The 16,853-nt window shown below is 36.3% G+C and overlaps 1 protein-coding gene across 1 annotated transcript in view; it reads right to left on the reverse strand.

The window, feature by feature from the left end:
* Positions 1-494: 494 nt before the first annotated feature.
* LOC118000954 (OX-2 membrane glycoprotein-like) overlaps positions 495-16,853 on the reverse strand; it is a 26,716-nt gene continuing 10,357 nt past the window's right edge. The window contains exons 4-6 of the mRNA XM_034990863.1: positions 14,433-14,532; positions 12,667-12,757; positions 495-949 (exon numbers count right to left, since the gene is read on the reverse strand). Coding sequence (XP_034846754.1) covers positions 12,670-12,757; positions 14,433-14,532 — 188 coding nt within the window. The 3' untranslated portion in view covers positions 495-949; positions 12,667-12,669. The remainder of the gene's footprint in view (positions 950-12,666; positions 12,758-14,432; positions 14,533-16,853) is intronic.

Here is a 16,853-nt window from a genome sequence, read left to right on the forward strand (position 1 = left end):
ACATTTCCAGTTCTTCGAGGTGACGATTGGGGAAACTGAGAGAGCACGGGGGTGGGGGATGGGGTGGGGAATACACTTTTTTCATTTTCATTTGACAGGGCAGAAAGGAAATGGGGGAGGTGAGGAGTCATCGGTTGGGCCGTAGCGCTCAGGAATGGCAACCTGCATTGTTAAGCAGGTGTGAAATAACAGGAGGGGGTGAAACCGAGAGAGAACAAAATGGAAAAGGAAAGAAAAAGGCTTTTCTTCGGGGGTCTGGGAATCGCAGTTCAGGGAGCACGGGCTCCGAGAAACTAGAAGCGTGCTGTGCTCTAGTAGGGAAAGCAAGGGGTTTTATGAAAAAGAAGGAAGGGGTGATGACATGAGGCAGATAAAGAAAATAAGGGGAAAGGGTGCTAATTTGGTGCTGACAGCCACTTCTGATAACCAGTGCTTTATTGTTGCTGTCCAGTTAAGCTGTCCCTAGTATGTGTTAACTGCCTATACTGTCTTCGTATGACCTGAATGCCAGCTGCTGTGTTGAAATTTAACTGTTTGTAAAACTGTTGTCGCTTCTGGCTCAGTTCAAGAGCTCATTAGTTGGAAAGGAAAATGGAGCATCAAGATGGATTCTCTCACGTCCAGAAATTTTACACAATTCCACACAGGCATGTCAGAAATGAAGAATTTTGAGAAATGTTATTCAGTTTCTCCAGATGTCACCTATGAAAATAAAAAAAAAAAAATGTTTTGAGGCTGAATTTAACCAACAGACGCTTTTTAAAAACAAATGCACATTTATTTTTATCCAGAATCAAATTTTGTATTCAAGCAATCAATTCTGTGATGATCTCTTCTTTCAGAGTGACTGGTTGGTTGGTTTATTTGTCTTCTTACATGGAGGAGTTTCCTTCCACTTGTTTGGCGAGGAAGATTCTTCTTATTTTAACAAGTTCCAGAGTCCTTGGCTCTTAGAGAGAGAGAAAGAGGTAAACAGATCATTGAATTATTCATCTCCTGAAATCTTCCTGTTTTCTTACCACCACCTTCTGACAAGGTGCTGGGAAAGAGCTTTTAGTTAAGGATCCGTGGACCGCAAACCTGAGAGCTGTAATTATAATGACTGGACCTTTCCACATAAACAGAAACATGACCACACATAATCAAAGGATTAAATGACTCATGGGCTGCCAAACAGGATACGTAAAAGAAAATCAACTTATAGACATAGTATAGTGACATCAAGAAGGTCAAATTAAGAAAATCAAGGAGAAAATTCTAAAAAACTTCAAAAGTGAAGAGAGACACACAAAGGAAAGAGGATCAAAGTGACCTTAAATGTCATAAGGCAGTGCCAGGTGCAAGAAGACAATGAGTTAATTTTCATATTGAAGAAAACTAACTTTGAATTCCACGTCGTCTCTTATGAACATTGCTACACAGGTATATTTAATTTTTTTTATTTTTTCATCAAATGTATCATTTTGTAGAGGAGCATGCAAACATCACAAGTATACAACTCGATGTCATAGCCAGAAGCACATCAAAAACTGCACATTCCCAGCTCTCCAGAGCCTGTCACTACCACCACCAGCCCCTCCCCCCCCACCCCTGCCCCACTGTCCTACTTTTAACCTCCTAGACTAGGCTTGCCTGTTGGTACACTTCATATAAATGGCATCAGAGACGACGTCCTCATTTGTATCTGGGTTCTTTCACTCAGCAGTAGGTTTGAAGAATTCTTCCTTGTGACTGCATATAGTTGTGATTCGTTCATTCTCTCTGTTGTAGACTATCCATTCTGTATATACGGTACACCACATTTATTTCTCTATGCTACTGTTAATGGAAATCTGTTTTCCAGTTTAGGGTTATTTTTAATAGTGGTGCTATAAACATTCTTATACGTGGCTTTCTGTGAACCTGTGTAGACCATTCTGTTAGATTATTTTTTATTTTTGCCAGATATGTCTTTTCCTTTTGCTTTATTTTTAATCTTTCTCTATTCTTTTTTTTTCCCCAAGTGTCAGATACTTTGCTGGACCTAAATTTTTAAAATCTACTCAAAGACTCTGTTCCAGATTTTATAAACAAAGTATTATACAATTATAGGATAAAAAAAGATTTCTGTAAAGGATATAATTCTCATGAAATTTATTCCATCCAAACTCTCCATGAAAACACTTTCAAGAGTATTCTAAGAAAAAGGAACATTCTTCCGGGAGGATGCAACATAGAAAGATATATAGAAGGAATAAATAATTCATCAAAATTTATAATTGTCCCAAAAAGCAAGATCCCCCAAATTATAAAACCTACATGGAAGGAGGAAACGAGATATGAGAGGTAAGTGAGAATTTTGGCAAGATATACATTTCTAAGAAATTGACATTATAGGGGCACCTGGGTGGCTTAGTCATTAAGCGTCTGCCTTCGGCTCAGGTCATGATCCCAGGGTCCTGGGATTGAGCCCCACATTGGGCTCCCTGCTTGTCAGGAAGTCTGCTTCTCCCTCTCCCATTCCCCCTGCTTGTGTTCCCTGTCTCACTGTGTCTCTCTCTGTCAAATAAATAAATAAAATCTTTTTTAAAAAAAGAAAGAAATTGACATTATAAAATAAAGAGAAGTATTGTCCTTAGTAAGTTAGGGAAGAACATCAGAAGAATAGTAACAAAAGAATATTTAACTTCATAACAGCATGGGAGAAAAAAGAATATAACTAAAATGATATGAAAGTTAAAAATAAAATGGAAAAGATGTCCTATTATATCAGTTACTACAACATATACAAATAGGTTAAAAACACAAAAGATAGAAACCTAGGACACAGAAGAGTGAACAAGGGAGGGGAAAAATCCCTGCCATTATGAAGCATAAACATTACTTTAAAAAGTCTCTGGAAAAGAAAAAATGTGCTTACATAATTTAACATTTGGCAAACAAGGGAAGATGACAATTACAATTCTTGGATAAATCTAAAGAAGCAGTTAGAGCTAATTTATCATCTTAACTATACTTATCATATACCAATGTTGAGCAAAAGAAGCAGTGAAGTCAATGAAATAAAAAGTGTAGATAAAACTAAAGGCAAAAATCAATAAAAAGGAACAAAATTGAATGACTATAAAAAGAGCTTTTTCTAGAAATTAATTAAACAAACCTATGGTAAAAATTACTAAGAGAATTGGGGTGCCTGGGTGGTTCAGTTGGTTAAGCGTCTGACTGTTGATTTCGGCTGAGGTCATGATCTCAGGGTGGTGAGATCAAGCCCTGTGTGGGGCTCTGCGCTGGGTGTGGAGCCTGCTTAAGATTTTCTCTCTCCCTCTCCCTCTGACCTTCCCCCCATCTAGAAAATTACTAAGAAAATTAGAAAAAAAGAAACAATATAAAATGAAATATGAGAAGTAGAACTGACATAACAAATAGAAAAAAATAAGACAATATTACGAACATTCATATCAATTTGAAAACACAAAGTGGATAAAATTCTGAAAATGACAAGTTGGTCATAAAAATTTAAAGACTGACACCTTAACAATATTAAGTCTTCCAATACATGACTATAGGATATTGTTCCATTTGCTGTGTTTTCTCTAATTTCCTTCATTGATTTTTTTAAGTTTATTTATTTTTAGTAATCTCTACACCCAATTTGAACACAAACTTATGACCCCAACATCAAGAGTCACATGCTCTACCTACTGAGCCAGCCAGGTGCCCCTCATTAACATTTTATATCAGTATGCAAGTCTTTCACCTCCTTTGTTAGGTTTATTGCTAAGTATTTTATTCCTTCTTGTGTTATTGTAAATGGAATTGTTTTTCCTAATTTCCATTTCAGACAGTTCATTATTAGCGTGTAGAAACACAACCGATTTTTGTATGTTGATTTTGTATTCTGCAATTTTACTGAATTTGCTTATTTGTTCTAAAAGTTTTTTATGGAGTCTTTGGGATTTTCTACATATAAGATCATGGCATCTGCAAGCAGGGACACTTTAGGTCTTCCTTACTGATTTCCCTGCCTTTTCTTTTGTTTTGTTTTTTGTTTTTCCTCCACTAAATCTGTGGCTAGGACTTCCAGTATTATGTTAAACAAAAGTGGCAAGAGGGAGCATTCATGCTTTGTTCCTGATTATTGAAGTCAAGCTTACAGTGTTTTACCACTGAGTGGGTTGTTAGCTATGGGTTTTTCATATATGACATTTATTATGTTGAGGTACTTTCCTTCTTTCTATACCTAGTTTGTTCAAAGTTTTTATCATGAAAGTGTTTAGAATTTTTTCAGATGCTTTTTCTACATGTATTTAGATGATTGTGTGATTTTTATTCTTTATTGTGTTAATATGGTGTATCACATTAATTTTCAGATGTTGAATTATCCCTGCGTCCCAGGGATTAATACTACTTGGTCATCCTGTATGAGCCTTTTAATACGCTGTTGGATTCAGTTTGCTAGTATTTTGTTGAAGATTTTTGCATCTCTATTTGTCGGAATATTGGCTGGCTATTTTACTTGTGACGTCTTTGGCTGTGATGTCAAGGTAGTGTGGGCTTCAAGATATGAGTTTGGAAGTCTTCCCTCCTCTTCAATTTTTTTGAAGGCATTTGAGAAGCATTGGCATTAATTCTTGTTTAAATGTTTGGTAGAATTCACTAGTGAAGCCATATAGTCCTGGCCTTTTCTCTGTTGAAAGTTTTTTGATTTCTGATTTACTCTCCATACTAGTCAGAGGTCTATCCAGGCTTTCTACTTTATGATTTAATCATGGGAGGTTAGATGTTTCTAGGAATTTATCCATTTCTTCTAGGTTACCCAGGCTGTTAGTGTATAATTTTTCATAATAGTGTCTTATGACCCTTTTTATTTATATGGCATCAGTCTCTTCTTTCATTTCTGATTTTATTTATTTGAGTCTTCACTCTTTTTTTCTTAGTTTAGCTGATGGTTTATCAATTTTGTTTACCTTTTCAGAAAACCAGCTCTCCGTTTTGTTAATTTTTTCTATTATTTTTGTTTTTTCCTGCTCAAATTTTTGTTACTTCCTTCTGCTAACTTTGAGATCAGTTTTTTCTTCTTTTTCTAGCTCCTTAAGGACTAAAGTTGGGTGTTTTATGCAATCCTTATCAGAATTCCCATAGCGTTTTTTGACAGAAATTTAAAAAACACACACACAATTCTATAATTCACATGGGACACAAAAAACCATGAATAGTTAAATCAATCTTGAGAAAGAAAAATGAAGCTGGAGGCACCATACTTCCTGATTTCAAAATATAATACAAAGGTACAGTAATCAAAACAGAGCAGAACTGGCATAATGACAGACATATGGACCTAGGGAATAGATTAGAGAACTCAGGAATAAATCCACGCATTTGTGGTCAACCGATTTTTACAAGGGTGTCAAGAACACACAATGGAGGTAGGATCATCTCTTGAATGAATGATGTTGGGAAAACTAAATATCCACATTCAAAAGCATAAACCTGGACCCTTCCTTCACAACACCAGAAAAATCAACTCAAAATAGATTAAAGACTTAAATGTAAAACCTGAAACTATAAAACTCCCAGAACACATGGGGGAAAAGTTTCGTGAGGTTGGTCTTGGCAATGATTTCATGGCTATGAAAACAAAAGTACAGACAACCAAAACCACAAATAGACAAATGGGACTCTGTGAAGCTAAAAAGCTACTGCATGGCAAAGGAAACAACAGACTGAAAGGGCAGGCTATGGAATGGGCAGAAATACTTTCAGGAGTCCTTAGGAGACATAATTCATCACAAGCATGCCGATATTGGTTTCTCACTGTTATTAATGCATCTAAGACTGTAACCTATTTGCATGTATTTGAGCTATGGAACAAGAAATGATTACTCAGATTCACCGGCAAGTAGCTCCAGGGTAGGCAACAACTTTTGGTGGCTTTCAGGGTTCATTCTTCTCCACATGAATCTGAAAGGTCTTGACTCAAGCCTGAAATGTTTGTGGTCCTCCAGTCCCTTGCTGATGGTTCGTAGCCCTGAGCCTCTGCATCCTACTTCTCTCACTGTCACATCATCTGGCCTAATGAGTTTCTAAAACTGGTTTTCATTTTATTGAGGGCATGTTTCCAGGTATGTTTTTAAATTAATCAGTGCTAGTGATAAAAGATAACGAACTCTGGAAAAAAGTTTCAAACCATCTAAATGACAAGAGGTTCATCTCCAAGGGGAACCCTCCTATGCTATTGGTGGGAATGCAAGCTGGTGTAGCCACCTCTGGAAAACAGTATGGGGGTTCCTCAAAAAGTTGAAAATAGAGCTACCCTACGACCCAGCAATTGTACTACTGGGTATTTACCCCAAGGACACAACTGTAGTGAACCAAAGGAGCACCTGCACCCCATGTTTATAGCAGCAATGTCCACAATAGCCAAACTATGGAAAGAGTTCAGATGTCCATGGGCAGATGAATGGATAAAGACGATGTGGTGCATATATACAATGGAATATTATGCAGCCATCAAAAAAAAAATGAAATCTTGCCATTTGCAACAACGTGGATGGAACTAGAGGGTATTATGCTAAGCGAAATAAGTCAATCAGAGAAAAACAATTATCATATTATCTCACTGATATGTGGAATTTGAGAAACAAGGCAGAGGATCATAGGGGAAGAGAGGAAGAAATGAAACAAGATGAAACCAGAAAGGAAGACAAATCATAAGAGACTCTTAATCTCAGGAAACAACTGAGGGTTGCTGGAGGAGAGAGGGGTGGGGAGATGGGATAACTGGGTGATAGACATTGAGGAGGGCATGTGATGTAATGAACACTGGGTATTATATGACTGATGAATCACAGACCTGTACCCCTGAAACAAATAATACATTAAATGTATTATTGTAAATGTAATTAAATACATTAAATGTATCATTGTAAATGTAAATTAATTGAATTTAAATTAAAAAAAAAAAAGCTAGTTAGTGGCAGAATTAAGCCTCAGTTGGGGGAAAGAAAAAAGAGGTTAATCTCCAAAGCATATAAAGAACTCCTGCAACTCAGTAGCAAAAGGAAACTAATAACCCAACTAAAAAAATAGCCTAAGGATTTGAACAGATATTTCTCCAAAGAAGATATAAACGGCTAACAAGTATGTGAAGAAGTGCTCAATGTCATTAGTCATCGGGGAAATGCAAATCAATGCCACAATGAGATATTACCTGACACATGCTGGGATGGCTGTTATCAAGAAAACAAGACAGGGCAGAGTAGGAGGGTTCTGAGTTCATCTCCTCCCACTGACACACTAAGGCAACAACTACATGTGATGCAACTCACTCTGAAAACAAGCCTGGTGAGACTGGCAGGACAGATTTCTCACAAATAAAGATATAAATGGAAGTCCCATTGAAAAGGGTAGGAAGGGCAGAGGTGCAGCCAGGAACCAAACTTCCAGCATGGTGACCTACAAGCAGAAGGGATTTCACAAGTGCGGAGGTCATCCCCGAGGAGCAAGGGGATCAAGCCCCACATCAGACACCCCGGGGGCTCTGATACAGGGAAGGGGAGATGAAGCCTCATAATGATGGGGGAAACAAAGGCAAAAGAAATGCAGCTTAAATTAAAATTGCCTTACAGCTTGCAGCTCACTGATAGACACCTGAAACACGCAAAGTGTGACCTTCCTCAAGGAACTCCTGGCTGCCTTAGTGACTTAATGTTTTTTATTGTATTTTATTTTATTATTTCATTATTTTTTTGATTAACATATAATGTATTATTTGTTTCAGGGGTACAGGTCTGTGATTCATCAGTCTTACACAACACCCACCACAACACATACCCTCCCCAATGTCTGTCCCTCAGCCACCCTATCCCCCTATCCCCTTCCCCTCTGGCAACCCTCAGTTTGTTTCCTGACATTAAGAGTCTCTTATGGTTTGTCTCCCTCACTGGTTTCGTTGTCTCAACTTTTCCTCTCTTCCCCTATGATCTTCTACCTTGTTTCTTAAGGTCTGCATATCAGTGAGATCATGTTTAAAAGTAACCTTATCTTGGCAGCAGCTGGCCCTTCAAGGTCCTGAAAAGCAAGGCTTTTCAGATTCCTCTGAGACTTGCTCCATCCCTAACCCCCATGAATTAAAAAGTAGGCAATCAGTCACTGCTCATAATCCCAGTATAGCTCTTTCTGCCCACAGGTCCTGAGTAGGGAAGGGGTGAAGGTATAGGCTGGGGAGATAGGAGGCCCCTGATTCCCTTGACTAGGCTCTGGAACTATTCCTGGCAAGTGGAGACACTGAGACAGAGCAGAACAAGAGATAAGGTGGGGCATCTGGGTGGCTCAGTCTGTTAAACGGCTGCCTTCAGCTCAGGTCATGATCCCAGGGTCCTGGGATCGAGTTCCGCATTAGGGACCCTGCTTCTCCCACTCCCTCTACTGTTTCCCCCACTTGTGCTCTCTGGTTCTCTCTCTTAAAAAAGTTAAAAAAAGAAGAACAAGAGATAAGGGGACAAACCAAGACAGCACAAGAATCTCAAGGCCACAAGCTTCCCAGTCAGTTTCAATAAAAGACTGCCACTAAAAGCCCTCAGTGGCAACCCATTCAGGACCCTTTCACTCTAGAGAGCTTTTTTCTTTCCTTTCTGCTCTCACCTTCACTTCGTAGCTTCACTTTACCCTTTTGTGTCCATGAGATTCATTCTTCCATTCCGTGAGACAAGAGCCCTGCAATCCTGCAACACTAACATCTGGCTTTGAAAATCAGCAGGACTTGGGGCACCTGGGTGGCTCAGTCGTTAAGCGGCTGCCTTCTGCTCAGGTCATGATCCCGGGGTCTGGGATCCAGCCCCGCATCGGGCTCCCTGCTCAGCGGGAAGCCTGCTTCTCCCTCTCCTGCTCCCCCTGCTTGTGTTCCTGCTCTCGCTGTCTCTCTCTCTGTCAAATAAATAAATAAAATCTTTAAAAAAAAAGAAAGAAAGAAAGAAAGAAAATCAGCAGGACTTAATTCTAGGAGCTTTGAAAATTGGTGGAGCTTCCTTTGGGGAGAGCCAGAGGGATACAGAAATTGGGACTCTTAAAGGGCCAGCACACTATATCACTCTGAGACCCAGCACAGGGGCAGCATTTTGAAAAGCACCTGGGTTATCCATGAAGGAGATTTATGGACTAATTTTAGCATGTCTGTGAATTACTATTGTTAAATGAGATATATATATCTATATTCATATAGCTATAGATATCAATCACATCTTCTGTATCCATTCATATATATATATAATGGAATATTACTCAGCCATAAAAAATAAAAAAGAATGAAATCTTGCCATTCACAACATGGATGGACCTAGAGGATATTATGCTAAGTGACGTAAGTCAGAGAAAGAAAAATACCATGTGACTTCAGTTATATGTGGAATCTAACAAACAAACCAACATACCAACCAACCAACAAAAAACAGAAAGATTTATAAATACAGAGAACAAACTGATAGTTACCCAAGGGGAAGGTGGTGGGGGAATGGGCAAATTCAGGTGAAGGGAATTAAGAGGTACAAACTTCCCGTTATAAAATAATTAAGTCACAGGGGTGAAAAGTACAGTATAGGGAATAATCAATAATATGGTAACAACTTTATAACAGAAGGTAGCTACTAGTATTATGGTGAGCATATGTAATATATAGAATTGTCAAGTCACCATGTTGTACACCTGAACTAATACATAATATTGTATGTCAACTGTACTTCAATTAAAAAAAAAAACTTGTTAATAACTAGAAAGAAACAAAACAAAACAAATAAAACAAGAAACAGAAGACAACACATGTCGGTGAGGATGTGGAGAAATAGGAACCCTTGTGCGCTATTGGTGGGGATGCAAAATGGTACAGCCACTGTGGAAAACAATATGGAGATTTCTTTAAAAATTAAAAATAGAACTATATATGATGCAATCCCACTTCTGGATATTTATGTAAAAGAATTGAAATCAGAAGCTCAAGGAGCTATTAGTACTTTCATGTGTTCATTGCAGCACTATGCACAATAGCCAAGATGTGGGAACAACCTAAATGTTGATCTACAGATGAATGGATAAAGAAAATGTGATATATACATGCAAAAGAATACTACTCAGCCTCAAAAAGAAGGCAATTCTGCAATAGGTGACAATATTGGTGAAGCTCAAGGACATTATGCTAAGTGAGATAAGCCAGCCATAGAAAGACAAATGCTTCATGATTCCATTTATGTGAAGGCTCTAAAATAATCAAATTCATAGAATCAAAGAGTAAGCAGTAGTTGCCAGGGGCTGGAGAAAGGGAGAAATGGAGAGCTACTAACCAATAGGCATAAGTTAAGCGATGTGAGTAAGTTCTAGAGATCTGCTGTACAACATTGTACCTCTAATCAACAATACTATATTGTATGCTTAAAAATTTTGTTAGGAGTGTAGATCTCATGCTAAATGTTCTTACTACAATAAAATAAAAAATCATTTAAAATTAGGAAAAGAATAATGAAAATTGGCATAAAAATTTATAATTTAATAAGCCAGTCACTTTGAAAGCAATTAAGCTGAAATCAAAACCCCACAGACCCAGATAATTGTGAAGGAATAGAAATAGCCATCTTATATACATGTTTCTAAATGGAGAACTATTAAAAGATTAAGTTCTTTCTCTGAGGCTACTGTCAATTTCAAAACCTTAATTTGAAAATTTTATTTCAAAGCCAGGGAAAGATAATTTAAAAAAATGAAAATTATTGTCCTGTTTTATTTATAAATATAAGCAAAAAAATACTCCCAGAATGGTTTAACACTAGATATCTCTCAATGCAATTTATCATATTAATGGACTACTATGGAAAATTCATATGACTATATTAACAGATACAAAATTACTTCTTAAATTCAAAGTCTATATATAACAAAATGACAGAAAATAGAAATATTAAAATGTTTCTTGAGATTGATAATATGATTAATAGCCAAACACTGCAGCAAATACCATACTTGAGAAATTTAAAACACAGTCTTTAATTTCAGAAAAGCAAGACAAAGGTAACTGGTGTTATTTAATATAAAAAAGAGGTATAAAGAATAGAAAGGAAGAAGCAAAAATGTCATTGAGTGCACAAGAGATGATTATCTACATAGAAAACTTTTAGATAAACAGAAAAACTTTTAACTAATAAAGAGTTTAGCAAGGTTTCCAAATATAGGTTAGCCTAAAAAATCCAGAACTGTTCCTAAATCATTAATAACCAGTTAGAAATTTTCATTAAAAAAAAATAAGATACCGGAGGCACCTGGGTGGCTCAATTGGTTAAGCGGCTGCCTTAGGCTCAGATCATGATCCCAGGGTCCCGGGATCGAGTCCGGTATCTGGCTCCCTGCTCAGCAAGGAGTCTGATTCTCCCTCTGCCCCTCTACCCTGCGTGATCTCTTTCTCTCATGTTCGCTCTCTCTCAAATAAATAAATTCTTTAAAAAAAAAAAAATAAGATACCATTCATCATAGTGAACAAATTAAAAGTACTGAGGAATTAATTTAGCAAAAATTACACAAAACCTACAGAGAGAAAATTTTAAAACTTTCCTAAAAGACATTCAGAAAGACTTGAATAAATGAATAGCATATTTATGGGTGGAGTAAATTACACTGTAAAGATATCAATGCTCTCTAAATTAAATTAATCTATCAATTCAGTGCAAGACTAACCAAAATTCCAGCTATATTTTTTAATGAAATAAACTTTTTTCACGGTGTGTGTGTGTGTGTATCCCTGAATAGATACATCTTTAAAAAACACAAAAAGGGATCTCTCCCTACCACATTTCAACAGAACAAAAGACCATAATAATAAAAACTATACGCAATCATGAAGAAACAAAAAATTCAACAATGGAACAAAACTCTCTACCTGAGAGAGCTAAAAACAGAGCTCATCAATAAGGAAAAGGATGGATTGTATATAAGTGATGTTAGGAAATCTGGCTCGTTACATGATGAAAATTAACAATATATGTCATTCCTACATTATGTACAAAGGTTAAAAGACCTAAATATGAAATAGAAAAATATGAAGCTAGTAAATGTGATTACATTTTTGTGAACTTACGTGAATGATGACTTCTTAAATAGGTCCCCAAACTCAAAGTGTTAGGTGAAAAAATTGATGGATTTAACAACATTAAAGCATCAAAGATTTCTGCTCTTTTAATGATATAACTGAAAAATTTAGTAGTGTGCTGCTAAATAGGGAAAAGTAATCACTATCTAGTACATAAAGAATCTAGAATATAAAGAATTTCTGCAAATACAGACGACCAATCAGAAATTACATGAAGATATAGATAAGAACTTCACAGAAAGGGAAGCCTGAATGGCTAAGAAATATATGAAGACATGCTCATACTTATTAATACTCAAAAAAAAAAAAAAAAAAAAAAAGCAAAGCAAAGCAGTCATTCAACTAGGGGTCCTGAATCAGGGAATGAATAGAAACATTCAGTCATTAATATTAATACCATTTCACTTGAACCCACTAGTTCATGAAGCTGGATTATATAAACAAATATATGGTTCCATTTATTTTTAAAATGGTAATTGCTGCTACCGAATGGATGATTTAATATGGAAGGTTAAGTCTTAAATTTGAAGTATGCACAATGACAGCAAAAATCACACACCTACCAATTACCTGTGTGCAGGAAGAGAGTGGCTCACTAAGGATTCCACATCAGGCTGTCTGAGCTGGGGTGTGGTTTTAAGCGCGTTCTCTGACCTATAGGTGTGATGACATTGATAGATCCATAAGATGAAGAAAGCCCAAACACTCCCCCTAATGGCAATAGATTATAAGAGTATTCTATGAATAAAAAATTGGAAGATTAAGATCTCTTTAGAGATTGATCAAAATATCTTTTCAATGCTTAATTCAGCATAAAAATACTCCATTAACAGAACTTGAAGGTTATTTCTACGCTATAATAGTGAGAGTTGTTAACTTATGATTTGTCCTGTTGATACCCACTACACTCCCAAATTTGTACCTCTGGTCTCATCTGCTCTGTAAATTCCAGATTCGTACATAATTGACATATTCTCTTGGATCTCAAATAGGCATTTAAAAATTAACATATTCAAAACAGAACTCTTGATCCTCCCTCAAAATTTATTCTTCCTTGAATTTTTCCCCATTTATAAAAGGTTTATTCAATCTATGCCAAAATGTTTAGAATCATCAAGATAATTTCCCCCCATTTCCCCTCTATCCACATCTATCCAGCTGCAAATCTTGTTTTCCTAAACCTCTCCCTAATTCCTCAATTCCCAGTGCTACCACCCTACTCCAGACCACTGTTGACTCCCATCTTGACTCTGGCAATCACCTCTTTAAAAACCTCCTTGCATTCATCCTTGAATTCTAAGAAACTTTGTCCACATTCCAGTGAGAGAGATCTTTTTAAATGTAAATCTGATCCTTGTGTCCCCTTGTTTTAAATACTTCAATAGATTGGTATTGCAAGTAGTAAAAATCCCAAACACCTTTCAAGGCCTGAGGGACTTACCTGTTCTAAACCCCATCTCTATTTCTAAATCATTGCTCTATGCACACTGACCTCATTTTGTCTTGGGACACACCCAGCTCATTCCCACCTCAGGACCTACAATAACTCTTCCTTTTTTGTCTGGAATGCTCTTCTCGAGAATGTCACTCAAAACTCTTTTCTTACTCAGGTTTCCCAATTTAAATGTCAGCTTCTCAGAGAGACCACTCAATATAAACTAGTCCCATAGTCTCTTTCAATTACATCATTCTGCTTTATTTTTAAATAGTGCATATCACCACCCGGTGTTCTCTTGTTTCTATGTAAATTTTCATTGACCACCTCTCCCTACTGAGACATACTCTTCTAAAACTTGCCTGTTTTAGTTGTGCTTCTTTTGCCCTCACTGAGAATAATGCATAGCAATATATAGGCACTCAAGAAGTATTTGTTGAATAAATAAAAAGATATTTTAATATATTAGTCCTGTAATTAAAAGATATTTTAATATATTAGTCCACTTTCATCCTACTGTGGCTTTGTGAGGTAGATTTATCTCAAGCCTCCAATCTCAGCTTTGTTCCGCAGTCAGTGGACCCTCCCACCAATAGTCTGAAGTTCATATGCTCTCTCCTTCAAAATTTGTTCTAAAGGAAGATTTTTAAGCTCAATTTACCATCAGCATAAATGACTAACAGTCTACCTTTATACAATCCCAAGTAGGATATCATTTGACCAGGGATAAACTCTTGACTGCAAGAATAACTAAGTAAATGGAAAAGAGTTTTCCATCATCATTCTTTCCATGACGAATTTTGCCAAAGCCCTTGAAATGTCTTTTTTTCATATTTAAAACTAGCCCTGTTTTACCCACCTTCCCTATCATAGAGAAGTAGTAATGCAACTTACTTTTTCTTTCTCCGGACAAGATGGACAATGATCAGTGAAATACATAACAAAATTATGAGTGGACCAACTGTACGCAACCAAAAAGAAGAACCAGAAGTACCTGAAAGACACAAACCAGAAACATGTTCTTTGTGACTATGCTTAATTTCCGTACATTGTACTGTCATTTTGGCACTTTGTATCTGCAATACTCTCTTGATTTGCCATTGCTTCATTGACATTCAAATTGATATTATGAGATTATTTGCCATAATCAATTTTATAAAAGAATATACTAATGTATATTCAAATTGAAGACAGATGATATTTAATACCATTTTACGACACTCAAGAAGAAGGAAAAAAGATCAGACCACCCAAATATTCGACAAAAGAAGATGTTTAAAGAAAAATATAATGCAGTCATAATGAAATAGTACTCAATTACTAAAATGGAATTTTCAAAGAATCTGCAAAAACCTCAGAAAACAAATTTATAATGATAATAATCAGTATTTAAGATTAATGTGTTAAGCAATGTGATAAGCATTTTGTAAGGATTATTTACATCAACTAAGTGAGTAAGATTATTAGGTTCAGATGGGAAAACAGAGGCTCTGAGACATTAAGAAAATGGTCCAAAGATACATAGTGATTAAGTGGCAAAATTGGGAAACAAGTTCAGTTCTGTCGATTCTAGAGTCTGCAGTCTTATGAAAAAAACAGAGTATGAAATTTTAAGTATCAACACTTCATAGTAGCTATTTTGACCATGGTGTTCCTAAATTGTATTACAAATCCACTTCTTTCTATGTAGCCTTCTGAGTATAATTTACATTTTTCATTGCAACATAAGTTTAACCAAAGGTCATCATGAGTATTTCTGCTAGTTTTTAGATATAAAAATGAACCTATATACTTTGTGGATGGACCTCAAGGAAGTCTGCACTTACATTAAAATGGTATGAATTATTGTGCATTTCGTATTCTTAGGTCTGCTTCTGGAAGATTGTGGGGTCCTCTTTCTGATTGAGGTCATTTTTCTGTTCATTGTAACCTCTTACTTCTTTTTAATTTGCTGCTTTCAATTTTTCATTATCATTGCAGAGAAATTCTTGCTAGCAATTTCTTCTTCCCTGATACTATTAGGAAAATCCATGTGAGAAACTTTGTGCTATTTATTTTTGACTGTTCAGACATCACTTTGTCTCAGTTTTTAGTTTTAACTATGTTCTTTTTCAATGAGATACTACATAACTCATTCAAAATGGGCAAAGGAGGCTGAATGGGCCTAAAATGTGAACAGAGACCTGAAATCAGCAATAATAAAGCATGGGAATAAAAGCTCTATAGAAGATTTCAATAGAATCAGGAATTTATATCCCTAATATTTGTTGCAAAGCTAAGCAAGGAAGAATTCTCTTCTAAATTGATAAGTTACTCCTTTACAGACATTTGTAGCTCAGTGAGAAGTGAAATTAATATAATAATCCAACCAATAGATTGATGGGAGATATATATGCTATTCAATGGGCATATTCCAATCTCATGATTTGGGGAAATTTTCCAGGAAAAAAGGAGCTGATTAACCTCAGTTTCAAGAAATACACATAACAAAAATATTTACCTCTACTCCTTCTTACTTCATTAAAATTATAGTAACAAAAATAAATTGATTCAATGAAAAACAACAAACAGGAGAATGATCTTCTTTGGCAAGAGATTTCAACAAATTTACAAAAGTTGTAAAGTGGATAGAGGAAAGGCTTATGAAGGTGTAGGATGAGAAGCTGCAAGCTCATGTATGCAAAAAGCAGCTTACACCTGCAGAGACAGCCCTGCAGAACCTGGAGAGCATTAGAACTCGGATGGCAAAAGAAGGAGGGGTGAATCACAGAATGAAACTTACAGTCGAAAGCACCCATTTCCGTATCTGAAATCACAATTCTGGAGAGGCAGGTGTGCGTAACCTTCAGCCAAAAAAAAAAAAAAAAGAGAGAGAGAGAGAGAGAGAGAAGAAAGGGGCAGTTAAGTAATTTAATGAATATCCTGGAAATAACTAAGGTAGGGAGTCATAGGCCCAGAGTACAGGCCTCTACATTCTGGCTTTTGGAGTCTCCTGGCTAACTGTAGAAAGCAACAGCCTGCTTTCTACAAACAGAAGTCATTCTTTACAAGATACAATTAACCAAATAAAGATTCTGTAATCCTCCAGTCAGAGCTCACTAGACTTTGAATAAAACTTGTAATCAAAGTGAGAAAGACCGAGTAAAAGAAACATAAAATTAAAATGATGGGGAGCACCCGACTGGCTCAGTCAGTAGAGCACGTAGACTCTTAATCTCAGGGTTGTGAGTTCAAGCCCCACATTAGGCATAGAGCCTTCTTAAAATTATAAATAAATAAATAAATAAATAAATAAATAAATAAATAAATAAATAA

This window comes from Mirounga leonina, unplaced genomic scaffold, assembly GCF_011800145.1.
Source record: "Mirounga leonina isolate KUSES-001 unplaced genomic scaffold, KU_Mleo_1.0 Mir_115, whole genome shotgun sequence".
In the NCBI taxonomy this organism is placed as follows: domain Eukaryota; kingdom Metazoa; phylum Chordata; class Mammalia; order Carnivora; family Phocidae; genus Mirounga; species Mirounga leonina.